Raw genomic sequence first — 13619 nt, forward strand, 5'->3', positions numbered from 1 at the left:
GAATGGGGGCGGGTGGGGGGGGGGGGGGGGGGGGGGAATTCGGAAAGCATTATAGAAACTTAAAGAAAAGGAGTTTTAGACTATTAACTACTCAGTTGCCCCCCCCCCCCCCCCCGCCCAAACAAAACATCCTAACTACGGCCCTGGTTAGACAGTTACTAACGCTCTCTAACTGCCAGATAGCGTTCATAACTGCCCAGGTGTCCGTCTAGCTCTCTTACCCCTGCGCGTGCTGTAACCTCGCCGTTGTGCAGGGGTGTAACATTCTCTTTGAGAATGGCCAGTACAGCACAAATTGAAATTTTTAGTAAAAGTCAGTATCTATATGTGATATTTGTATTTTTGCACAGTTCTTTACACTGTTTTTATTTAAATCTTGAATTTTTATATTGATGTTGATCATCACCTTATTTGTTTGCATTACCATAGTTTGACACCCAATAGCCGATGTATTTTTCGTGCTGGGGTGTCGTTAAACATTCATTCATTCATTCAGCTCTCTTACCGTCAAACTACTCGAGCTAGTGTGAGACCACTACGGCGACTTATTCTTTCTTTGTGTATCATCCATCCATCTCTCTCTCTCTCTCTCTCTCTCTCTCTCTCTCTCTCTCTCTCTCTCTCTCTCTCTGTGTGTGTGCGTGTGTGTGTGTGTCTGTCTCTGTCTTTGTCTCTGTCTCTCTGGCTGCAACTAGGGGATGACCAGGTCACCAATGCCATACCACCCAGTGGATACCATTTATCTTACAACTCGTTGTTTAAGAACGTATGCAACTCGCTTTCGCTCGTTTGATTGCAAACATATTTTACTGTACAAAGAACAAAAGAATTGGGCACAAGTTTGACAACTTACGAGGCCCTCCTTTATATTCATGCAATATACTTGGCGACCTATATTACATAGCTGCAAATATAAACTAAATAACCAGTGGAAGGAAATGTATTATACACAAAAGAATGTGAGGGGGGAGGGGGGGGGGGGAGGTTTTTAAACAACTCTTAAAATAAAATTATGGTATCTTACGGCCGCTCATATAGTATTCTCTATCTAAAGCCAGTGACGTAGACACTATCTTATCGTAGCTGTGTATACAGGCCCGTAGCCAATGGGGGGGGGGGGGGGGGGGGTCCGGTGTGTGTGTGGACCTTTTTTAAATATTCGTCAACGCAAAATTGCAACTCGTGCCTCACCATAAGCCTAAACTACCCCCACCCCCCACTCTCAAAATCCTGGCTACATGTATTATTATTATATTTTGAGCACACCTTTGAATTTCCCACAATAATTTTTCTTCCGGGTCACTGTGTAAAGTTTCGGTACCCGGCTTAGTGACGCATATTATATATGCAGTGTGAGAAAATGGCTACCGGTACACGTTTTTCGATTCCTCGAACATGGAAGTGTTAAATGGCTTCGTACCTGTGTAAAGTGTAACAGGCTTGACCGAGTGAGGAGCATTCGGTTGTTACTTCACCTCAAGAAAACACGCACACCGTGCACAACCAGTTGTTGGGAACTTTGTAGACTGGTTTTGAAAATAGTCCGACACGGTGGTTTCGACTTCCCGGTTTGTGAATGAACTTGTGAAACTGTCGCCATATTCTGTTTACACAGAAACAACAACAACATACGTGCTGGGTGTCGGACAACACACGTTTGTAGTGTGATCCAGTGTAGGTTTACAGTTACCGGTTAAAGCACGGTCTTCGTGGACATTTGTTTACTTATAAAAAAAAGAAAGAAAGAAAGAAAAAAAAAGGTCTACTAATTATAATAATATCTCTAATAATTATAATAATATCTCTAAAAACAAGAAAAGAGGGGAAAAAAACACCAAACGAGCAAATCACACACGTGTGTACGACATCAACGAACTCAAACACTGAAAACTTTGCGCGTGCACTTCTGCTTCTAACGTCATAGCTAATGTCAACTATGACTTTAGCCGACCAGACGACATCTACGTCACGCCTTGCCATGGTGTCGCACATCGCAGGGTTGATGTTGCAGTGCACGAGTTTGGGTATGCCGTACTGGAAGGTGTTCCCGGCGGCGGGGGGTAATATCTTCCAAGGTCTCTGGCAGACGTGCTCCACGTCACGACTTCAGGGAACAGACGTCTTCTGTGAGGACAGCGTCCTGCTGGCAAACCCAGGTATGAAGGGAGAGAGAGAGGGGGGGGGGGGGAATACAAAGAAAGATAGAGTATCGAGATTAGAGGATTGAGAGACAGAGAGAGAGGCGTCCTGCTGGCAAACCCAGGTATGGAGGGAGGGGGACAGAGAGGGGGAGAGAGAGACACAGAGAGAGAGAGAGAGAGAGGGGGGGGGAGCGAAAGAGACAAAAGGAGGTAGAGAGACCGAGAGAGGGGGAGGGGAAGAGAGCAAGAGAGAGAGACAAACGAGGTGTAGAGAGACAGAGGAATACAAAGAATAAGAGACAGATAGAGATTAGAGAGAGATGGAAGAGCAAGAGAGAAAGGAGGGGAGAGCGAGAGACAAAAGGAGGTACAGGGAGAGAGAGAGAGATTAGAGAAAAAGGACGGTGAGAGAGAGGCTCGTTGTCCGTACCTGGAGTGGGAGGGGGCAGTCTGTAGGAGGGTGGGTAGCTGGGGGGTGGGGGTGGAGGGACACAAGCAGAAAAAACCCGTACATATTCCTCATCAACTGGGGGTGGGTGGGTGAGGTGGTACATGCAACCAACCCACCTTGTTCCTATGGGCATGAGAGAGAGAGAGTAAAAAACAAGAAAGCACAACAAACAAAAACCGGTGGTTCTTGATCCGCGTTTTGCGCCCTGTTCAACTTTTAATATAAAAGATCCCTTGCTGCTAATCGAAAAGAGTAGCCCATGAAGTGGCAACAGCGGGTTTCCTCTCTCAATATCTGAGTGGTCCCTAACCATATGTCCGACGCCATATTTAACCGTAAATAAAACGTTCAACTTTTAAAGTTGTATGCTTCTTTATTTCAGTCTTGCTGCACGTTGTTCGCGGGCTGGAGGTGTTGGGACTTGCGCTAGAAGTTGCAGCGTTTGTCATAATTCTGTGTTACGTCACCGGCTGTTCCAACAAACGGAATCTCATCACGTGCAGTACGTGCTGTCTTCTGGCGGGTAAGTTAAAGGCGCTCTGTCACGGATAGTTGACCTAATTAATGACCTAACAAAGTATTATTTTAAAATATATACATTTGATTTGTCGCTAAAAGTACTTTATTTAACCATCTACATAACTACCATAACCCACGAATTACTGATATTTTGTAAAAATAATTGAATTGTCAACGGTCCATAATTCAGAGGTGTGACGTATTATTTTTGTAGTCACGTGATGGGCAACCCCCGAATAACTGCAGTGTCAAAACGATTTGCCAAGCTCGTGTAACGATAATGCTTGACTGTCCTATAGGGTAAATCGAAATAAAAAACACTGAAAATAAGTTATAAAAAAAAATATATAAACATGTACTGAATGATAATAAGCTTATACATTAATTTATTTTAGCAACAGAAGCATTCTAAACGGCGACGATCCGACTAGTTAGGCCTTTGTATGTAGGCCTACAGATAAATCTATCATTTGTTGTTCGCGGAAAAATCTAAACACCTAAACACCACATTCATTTTTCAGTTTGTCAAATTTATTACTATATAAAATATGCCATAACCCCATGGGTAATTACAGCTGGTTTGGAATATGATTTATTACATTTTTAAAGAATACTGTGAACTAGACAGTGTTTATATACGAAGTGGCTATATATACGACGGCCGTGTATATGGCCTCCGCTGACGAGGGCAATCTGATTTAAATTAGCTCTACTGGTCTGCCAGTAGATCTAACAGCATTGCGTGGACTCCGATGTCCAGGTGACATTTCATCTATAAATAACAATTTAAATATCGACCAATTAGACTACGCCTTTTATAACGTTATTCGGGAGCATACAAATTCTAAAAATATCGGGCGAGACTATTTATGTAATAGGCGAACTTGTTGGTATATTTCAACATTACAAAACAGGGGGAAAAGTGTAGTATTAAACTCTGGATTGTATACTAGTATAACAGATTTTATGGCTATACTATCACAGGTGGGTTTTTCGTCTTGAAACGAAATTTATATAAAATTTTATATTGAAATTAGTTTCCGGCATACTTCGTAATTCACCCGAATTAATGCGTATACCCTCTGCATAATCCCGAATTTTTTCAAATTCTTTTCAAATCACTGGCATGATTTTGCAAGTAAGGTTTTGATTGGTCGAATGAAAGGTCAACTGGACATGAGCTGCAACGGGTTGCTGTTAGATCCACATGTAATAGTGGAGCTCAATTTAATTAGATTGTGACGAGAGCTGCCTATAAACACAGCAAAAATGTATATAGGCGGTAAATAAGTATTTGATTGATCCATATTGCCGAACCACTTGGAAAAAGAGGAATACATACTAAGTACAAACAGGGGAATGGGGGTTGAATATGAATCTAGCGGACATTTTTGTGTACGTTTTCCATAGACACCTACCCAGTGTTTCTGCCGGAAAGAATTTTTTTGGGTATGACGCTATGAAATTAAATATTTACAATGTGTTTGCTGAATGCAACAGCAGTCGATAGGGGGTATGGGGGGCCTCCCCCAGAAATAATGTGGGTACGGTGTAGGGTTAGGGTTATGAAAATCACACAGTAATAATAAAGAGTCATTAATTTTGTCAAAAGGTTATCTTTAAAAATTTTAATCTGCAATCAAATTTGGGTATGGCGCCATACCTATGGAAGGAAGGAAACGTGTTATCTGTTTTCGAACCGTCAGTGTGCCATTATTGTTACAGATAAGCATAAATAATAACTATGATTCGGTAACAGTACTAACAGTTTAGCTAGTTTCGCAGATCGGTACCGTTAGTGACTTAAATATGGCGGCATTCTCAGAAGTATTATTATTATTATTATTATTATTATTATTATTTTAAATTATATATTAGCCGTTTAATCGTAAACAACTGGAAGCAAATTGCTAGTGCGTCACCAACTACACTCGAATTGGTGACCAATCACTATCCGTATAGTAACGGTATAGTTGAGAAACCTCTCTATAATATTTGTAAATACCTGCAGATAATATATATATATATATACACACACACACACACACACACACACACACACACACACACACACACACACACACATATATATATATATACATACATATACATATATATATATACGGGAGGGGGCACAAGCCATATTTTTACGTTCGAAATTTGATAACTACAAATTAGATGTACATAATGAGGTCAATGAGGTAAATTTTATTGACACGACATTGTAAACAACGTACTAGTAAACAAATAGACAAGGCTTCATTTTCTAGTAATGCAGGACATTATGTTGTGTATTAATCAAAAATTATTGTGTCACAATGTTTGTTCGAATATTTTACATGAAGGCGAGATAAATATAATACATTCCTTGCTGCTGCTTTTCCCGAAGCAGTAATCAGTGAAAATGTTACAAAATGACGCTACATGATTTTATACAATTTGTGACTGTTATACATCGATAAATTCACAAAAACAACAACAAACAAACAAACAAAACACAATTGCTATATGAAAATATTCTGTCCTTGCAGCCACGTCGGTTATCGTTGGAAGCGCCATATATGGAAACACGGACGCTGCCTTGTTTCCAGGCAAGCTGACGTGGGGGTACTATCTGTCGTTTGCCGGAGCCGCCTTCTGTGTTCTGTCCGGAATCCTGTTCATTGTGGAACATGTAAGACGAAGACAGGGATACACACCTATTGCTTGAAAATACACACACGGGGGTGGGGGGGGGGGGGTGGGGGTGGGAGAGACAGACAGACAGAGACAGACACATACAGAGGGGGAGAGAGAGACAGACATCGAGAGAGAGAGAGAGAGAGAGAGAGAGAGAGAGAGAGAGAGAGAGACGGACGGACGGACGGACGGAGAGAGAGAGAGAGAGGTGGGGGGAGAGAGAGAAGGAGACAGACATCGAGAGAGAGAGGGGTGGGGGAGACAGACAGCGAGAGAACGTGTGATGGAGAGAGATATTTAAGAGGGAGAGACAGACAGACAGACAGCGAGAGAACGTGTGATGGAGAGAGAGAGAGAGAGAGAGAGAGAGAGAGAGAGAGAGAGAGAGAGAGAGAGAGAGAGAGACAGACAGACAGACAGACAGACAGAGAGATTCAGACCGAGACAGAGAGACGGGGTGGGGTAGAGAGTGAAAGGGAGGTAAAACGAAATTAAAGCGAGGGGAGACAAATGGGGATATGGGAGTGCATTTAGTGGTGCCGGTTTGTGTGTAATAATGTACGTACGTACATGTGTGTGCGTGTGTGATGATAAGACCTTTTGAAAAACAATCTGAGATGACAATGTGGACCATTGCTGAAATATGTCTCAAAATTAACTGAAGATACATCATCATGACAACCTGGATACCAGTTGGAATCAATTGACATGTGTCGGACCAATGAGTACGCTGTATATTGACAACTTGAACTTGAACTTAAATCATTAAAAAAGGCTGCCATTGTAACATGGTTTTGACTAACAGATCCTATTTAATCAATAAAATTCCATAATTTATTTTCATCTTTAGAATATTAGACGGCATAACCGGTTGACTGTAAATATAACGATAACGTTTCCACTACAGCATGGCGTTGAAAAAAAGATACAAAACTTTCTTTTATTTAACGCCACCAGTGGAACACTTCGGCTTTTGGATAACAAACATTTGGTAATTCCGACATATAGTCTTAGAGACGAAACCTGCTACATTTTCCCATCATTAGCACGGGATCTTTTATATGCCCATGCCATGCCAGAGACAGGATAGCACATACCAGTCGTGATGCACTGGCTGAAACGAAAAATGGCCCAATGGGCCCACAGACGGGGTTCGATCCTAGACCGACCATGCATCAGGCAAACGCTTTACCACTGGGCTACGTCCGGTCCCTGAACGCAGTCGAAACCGACAATTGATGCGCCCTATGAAAGTCTTTCAACATAAAATTTATGATAAATTGGTTTTTATTTCTAATGCACAAAGAAAAGATTTGCATCCCCATCCCTGCTCAAGCATATATATATATTTATTTTTCGTTATGTTTCTTGGGAAGCATGACTCAACTTCCCCTATAAACGTCGCTTACCATAGTCTAGACCCCCCCCCCTCCCCCGCCCTCCAGCATAAAACCCTGCACACACGCCTGCACCAGTATTGTTATTCAACAAAATAATAATTGTGTCAAGAACCCCATACGATTAGGTTTTTGCGTGTATTAAATCCTTGTCATTAAATGTCTCGACACTTGTAAACGCTTTGATTTAGTTCAGTGAGTGCCCTACACCACATCCTTACAACTATTCTAAAATATTAGATGGAAGTGTTTAAAAATATTGGAGACCGGCCTCGGTGGTGCTGTGGTTAAGCCATCGGACATAAGGCTAACAGGTAGGCCTACTGGGTTCGTATCCCGGTACCGGCTCCCAAACAGAGCCACGTTTCAACTACTCAATGGGTATGTGTAAGACCACTACACCGACTTCTCTCTCACCAACCACTAGCCCACTGTCCTGGACATACTGCTCAGATAGCCGAGGTGTGTGTGCCCAGGACAACGTGCTTGAAGCTTAGCTAGATATAAGCAGGAAGATAAGTTGGAACATTTGGTAATTTTGATATATAGTCTTAGAGAATAAACCCGCTACATTTTTCGATTAGTAGCAAGGGATCTTTTATTTGCATTTTCCTACAGACAGGAAAACACATACCAAGGCCTTTGACCAGTTGTGGTGCACTGGTGGAAACGAGAGAGGGGGAAAAAAGCCCCAATCAGTTGAATGGATCCACCGAGGTGGTTCGATCCTGCGACGCAAGCACCTTAGACTGTTTTATAGAATATCCCTATAATTGGTATCAATATTATTATTTATCATCATCATCATCATCATTATCGTCGTTATTATTATTATTATTATTGTTATTGTTATTGTTATATAAAATTAAAGTCCCAACCAAAAAAAAATTATCAATTAAAAATTAAACAAAATAAATTTATTAAAAAAATAAAACACTACAAAGCAAAAAGTAAAAAAACAACAAACAAACAAACAAAACAAACAAACAAACAAACAAACAAAAGGAATTAAATAGAGGATAATAAACGAGTTACCAGTTATGAAATTTGACATACATTTGATAATAACTGGTACCGAGTTTGTTATTCTATTTATTACCTCAGCTATTTTTTCTCTAATACTAATAGCCTTTATTTTCGACGCACATGCACGAATGCCAACCTGTATAGAAACGATGTAAACCACTTTACGCACTGTTCTGAGAATTGCTATAACTTTGTAATTTAATAAAGTTCATAGATAATTTTCAAAAACAAGAGTTCTCTTTTTCTGCTACAAAATCTATAAGGAATTTCATTAAAATGACATTTTATTATAAATTTAACACAAAAAACGGAGAGCCGTAAATGCAAAATCTTTAAACTACATGACGTCATATTGTTTGCCAAATCGTGATGACGTCATATTTAGTACCGACAAGGTCACTGGTTTGTAAGCGTCAAATTGTCCAAAAAGTATTGTTCGTTAGACCAATGCAGAATATTTCTCACTGAGAAAATAATTATGGAAAATAGTTTCCCTGTTATGAGTGACCGCTGGGGTAATAAACAGAGATTATTATACGAGCTTGTGTGTCGTACTGATTTTACGAAACGAGTGCCATGAGTTTTGTATTGCCCGAGCGAGAGCGAGGGTAATACATAAATCCTGACACGAGTTTTGAAAAATAAGTACGACACACACGCGAGTATAATAATTTCTTTATTATCCATATTATTATTGTTATTTGTTTATGAATAACAAGGACCGTCTCAAAATGTTTCAACCACAACTAGAAGGAAACGACGAAATGACGTCATATTCCATATGCAAACTCTGAGCTAGGACTGGAGAAAACAACGTCATGTTATGACGTCGCTTCCCATAATTACGTCATCACACTTGTTATTACACGTGTGCTTCGTATGATTATTATTAACTCGGTTATGTTTAACCATGTGGATAATAAACATCATTAATAACCTCTCCCCTCGCCTCCCAAAAGAAAAAGAAGAAAGGAAAGAAAGAAAACAGATAGATAAAAATGCAACAAAAACACAACCCAAACAAACTATGCACATAATCAATATCAATTCAATCATTTATTTCTGTATATGAATTATAGAGACATTAATAATAATAATAAAAAAATACATGTTACAATGGTTACAATATTCTAGCACAATTATAATTTTTTTTTTTAATTTTTTTTTTTTACTATTCCCATTTTTATTGACATAATATCCACACACAGATGTATACAGTACATATAATAAACATATCCACATGAAAAAAATCCGAAGTAACTAAGGAGATATTTAACTGAGATCAGATATATGTGACTGATAATCAGAAAATACATGTATGAAAAATTCAAATGGAGACTAAGGACATAATAAGTATCCAAAAAGAAGAGAAGAAATACAGTCTAGGTTTTAAATATATTGTGACAAATTGACCAAAATTTGGTGAATTTATCATAGTTGCACACGGAAAAAGCCGCTGCTTTTGTAACATATATTAATAGTACTCAGTCAACTCTTTTTGGATCCATTTCAAACTGGGTACATATGCATTAAAATGACTTTTAAATATTACGTGTTTTGTAACGAGTACAATGACATTAATGGGATCATTATTTCTGGTTTTAAAGCCAAAAATTACATTTTCGTTATTAAATTTAATATTGCTACCCGTTTTTACATAAATCCATTTCTGAATATCATTCCAAATTGAGTTGACTAAAGTGCATTCCCAAAATAAATGGGTAATTGTACCAAGTTCTAAATTACAAAAATTACACTTCGAACAAGAAATATAACCAATTTTATATAAGAAGGTATTAACAGGAAGTATATTATATTATAATTAATATACTATTATCCTGTTCAATTATTTAGACCCAAAGTTTTTTGCAAATGTTACGTTTATTTCCTATTCGATATTTGTTTTCTTTGCATTTACATGAAAACAAACCCAAACCCCGACAGGTCTTATATACAAATCATCATATAAAATGCACGAAGTTGACTTAATTCCACTTTTTAAAAATCTCTGTGTCGTTTGAATGCACGTTATTTCTCTTATAAATAACTAAGGTCATTTGCATATCAAAAGCATCATTCTATAGTGCGTTTCAAACTAATGTTCGGTTCTATCGTCCTATCCGCACAAATCGTAGTATGACTTATATTTAAGAAAATATCTGTAAACATGAAGCAGGCGCGGATTCAGGTGGGGAGTTCAAGTGACAAAACCTCAATTTGAAAAACAAATATGTATCAAATATTATAATTATATTGTGGAATACACAAGCGCGCGCGCTGAAGGGAGATACAGACAGACAGAGACAGAGAGAGAGAGAGAGAGAGAGAGAGAGAGAGAGAGAGAGAGAGAGAGAGAGAGAGAGAGAGACGTCATTTATGTAACGACGCACTCGACATATTTTAATCTATGGTTATATGGTTATAGGGAGAGAGAGAGAGAAGAATATGGTATGCATGCGATTGGTGGAGGTGTGACCCTCTGCACAACCCCAACCCCACTTAAGGCTTCTTTTGTATATGGAACGGGACGTAGCTCAGAGGTAAAGCGTTCGCTCATGGTAGGTCGACTGATCGATCCCACATGGTGGACCCATTGGGTTGTGTCTAGTTCCAGCCTGTGCACCACAACTGATGTATAAAGGCTGTGGTATGTGCTATCCTGTCTATGGGATGGTGCATATAAAACGTCCCTTATTGCTTATCAAAATTGCTTATCGGAAACAGTGGCCCATGTGGCGGTAGCGAGTTTCTTTCTCACTGTCATAATGCTCCTTAACCGTTTTGTCTGACGCCACATAAACGTATATCAAATGCGTTGAGTGTGTCGTCAAATAAACATTTCTCTCGTATGTATGTGTAGTCTATATGCATTTCTAGTCGATTAGTTTATAGGTTGTTAGGTTGTTTGATAGTGAATGATATGGAAATAAATAGTTTTTGGTGTTAAAGAGTTCATGCATACATTAAAGTAATACTCCTGATGGGTATGGAGAAATAACTTAATCAGTCGACGAACTCATTTCTTCATCACTATCTTCGTTAAGGGGGCCTATCACAGGGGGTATTCTATTTCTTATAAAACTATTTTGTTTTCTAAAATCTTCTTCGATCTTTATTACATGTTTAACTGCGTCAGGGAAGTGTGTAGGTGTGACAGAGTTCAATGCATGTGCAAGTTCTCTCCGCACCGTGGTCATTTTACCATCATTATGACGAGCTATGTGCCCTTTGACTTGACTCCAGATCAGTTCTATCGGATTGAGTTCAGAATGTCTTGGCGGCAGTCTTAGACACAAGTGCCCATGGCGTTCAGCAATATCATCAGTAACACATTGCTTTGCACATTTGTTACTTTTCACAAGTTCATAAAGAACTGGCTTTGTCATGTTACTCTCAAAAGGTATATTTTTGTTTCGTAGCCACGACTGAATTTCTTCCTTTTTAGCGTTTAGTGCAGGACATCGTGTAATCTCAGTTAATTTGTTGTGGTAGCTTGCGTTATCCATGACGATAACAGAAGGTTCTGGTAGAGAAGGCATGAGTTGTTCTTCAAACCATTTGATGAAATTGTCACGATTCATCTCACCATGATAGTCTCCGTCTGTTTTTTTAGCCTCAAAGATCAATTCACAGCCATCTATCAATCCATATTTATCACAGCCAGCATGACAAATAATAAGTCTTTTTCCCTTCCCAGTCACCGAACAGAGTTTAGGAACTCGATCAGCAGCGTCTGATTCGGCAGGTGATTGGCGGTACTTGTGCCCGGGTGGATATCTGTCCAGTGGTGGGATGTTGTGTGGTTGACATTCACCCAGGTCTCATCTTGATACACTATTAAATACCCCTGTTCTCTTAAACTGGATATTTCATGGAGTCTCCTGTCCGATATATTGGCGTCCTCAAAAATCACTTTTCCGGTTGTAGACATTATGTTGGTATTTAAAATCGAGGTCATGGAGTGTTCTTCGTAAAGTTGATATGGATATGTTGATTCAACATTTCTCCCTTAAAGCCACGTTAATCTTATGTAATGTAGGTAATTCGCCCTCTCTATAAAATCTGCATACTCGTCGTCTAATAACATCTTTATCAAATAAATCGATGAGTTTTCGGTCGCGTTTTTTAACAGTGATTTCTGTGCTTGGATTCGTAGAGCTTAGATTTTTCACAGTTCTTTTTACTGTTGAAACCGAAACTTTAAGTGCAGCGGCAACTCGATCGACAATTCGATAAGAAGCGTACCTAGGTCTACCGCGCTGATATTCATCTTCAAAATAATCGAAAACGTTCTTAATACACAATTTTACATCAACTGAAGTGTTTTTCGATTTACCCATATTTTTCCTCAAATAACAATAACAAGAATGTCGACTACTACATTTTCAATGAATTTATATACCCTACCTAACTTGTATTACGTGGTTTACACATTGCTACAATAGCACGTGCAGTCATAGATCGAAACAATGATGTTATTGACCAAGCAATGCTATCGTATTTTGAACATACAAGGCTGTGTCTGCGGGATGAAAAAGTGGTTGAACCCATACGAGTCCGAACAATAGCCCTTTTGTTATTCGCATTACAAATGTAACACCCCACCCCAAACCCCAGCCCCTAGCACCACCCTAAATACTATATATATATATATATATATATATATATATATATATATATATATATATATATATATATATATATATACGTATGAGTTCCCAATTTAGAGGCAAATTAAATAACATTTTTATTATTATTTGATGTTGGTGGCCTTTGACATTTTATCCCCCCCCCCCCTGGTCTTCTGGGTCCGGCCCTGCATTAAATTTATTTATAAATTTGGAAAGCACATTCCTGCGGTGTGTGAGGTGATTTGTGTGTATTACTGTGCTACACCTCAGTTGTGTTAGGGTAGGTATGGTATGCTAATATATAATTGATATAATATAATAAAAATACATAATACATTAGCTAAATTTATTAAATATAATGCACCTACAAGAAAGGGTTACATGTTCTGTTTGTTTACATCTATGTTTAACGGAAAGATTAGACAATGCTGTTACACACTGCAAAACAATAATAACCTTGATTTAGTGAAACAAGCTATAATGGCCTTCACGTAGCCTCAGATCCCAATGTTTTGATATGCAAATGACCTTAGTTATTTATAGGAGAAATAACGTGCATTCAAACGACACAGAGATTTTTAAAAAGTGGAATTTAGTCAACTTCGTGCATTTTATATGATGATTTGTATATAAAACCTGTCGGGGTTTGGGTTTGTTTTCATGTAAATGCAAAGAAAACAAATATCGAATAGGAAATAAACGTAACATTTGCAAAACAATTTGGGTCTAAATAATTGAACAGGATAATAGTAACAATATTTAACCATGCACACAA

At 38.7% G+C, this 13619-nt stretch overlaps 1 protein-coding gene across 1 annotated transcript; it reads left to right on the top strand.

Moving 5' to 3' along the window:
• Positions 1-1335: 1335 nt before the first annotated feature.
• Positions 1336-6627, top strand: LOC121377086. Its single transcript, XM_041504957.1, has 3 exons — positions 1336-2156; positions 2975-3115; positions 5643-6627. Exons 1-3 carry the CDS (start codon positions 1928-1930, stop codon positions 5819-5821), a joined length of 549 nt encoding a protein of 182 aa, XP_041360891.1. The 5' UTR covers positions 1336-1927; the 3' UTR covers positions 5822-6627.
• Positions 6628-13619: the final 6992 nt, after the last annotated feature.

The sequence above is a fragment of the Gigantopelta aegis genome, chromosome 7 (genome assembly GCF_016097555.1).
Source record: "Gigantopelta aegis isolate Gae_Host chromosome 7, Gae_host_genome, whole genome shotgun sequence".
In the NCBI taxonomy this organism is placed as follows: domain Eukaryota; kingdom Metazoa; phylum Mollusca; class Gastropoda; order Neomphalida; family Peltospiridae; genus Gigantopelta; species Gigantopelta aegis.

Coding starts and splice junctions, on each gene's coding strand:
- LOC121377086 (XM_041504957.1), top strand. CDS start 1,928: ATGTCAACTATGACTTTAGCCGACCAGACGACATCTACGTCACGCCTT. Junction 2,157..2,974: donor CGTCCTGCTGGCAAACCCAG/GTATGAAGGGAG, acceptor TCTTTATTTCAG/TCTTGCTGCACGTTGTTCGC. Junction 3,116..5,642: donor TACGTGCTGTCTTCTGGCGG/GTAAGTTAAAGG, acceptor CTGTCCTTGCAG/CCACGTCGGTTATCGTTGGA.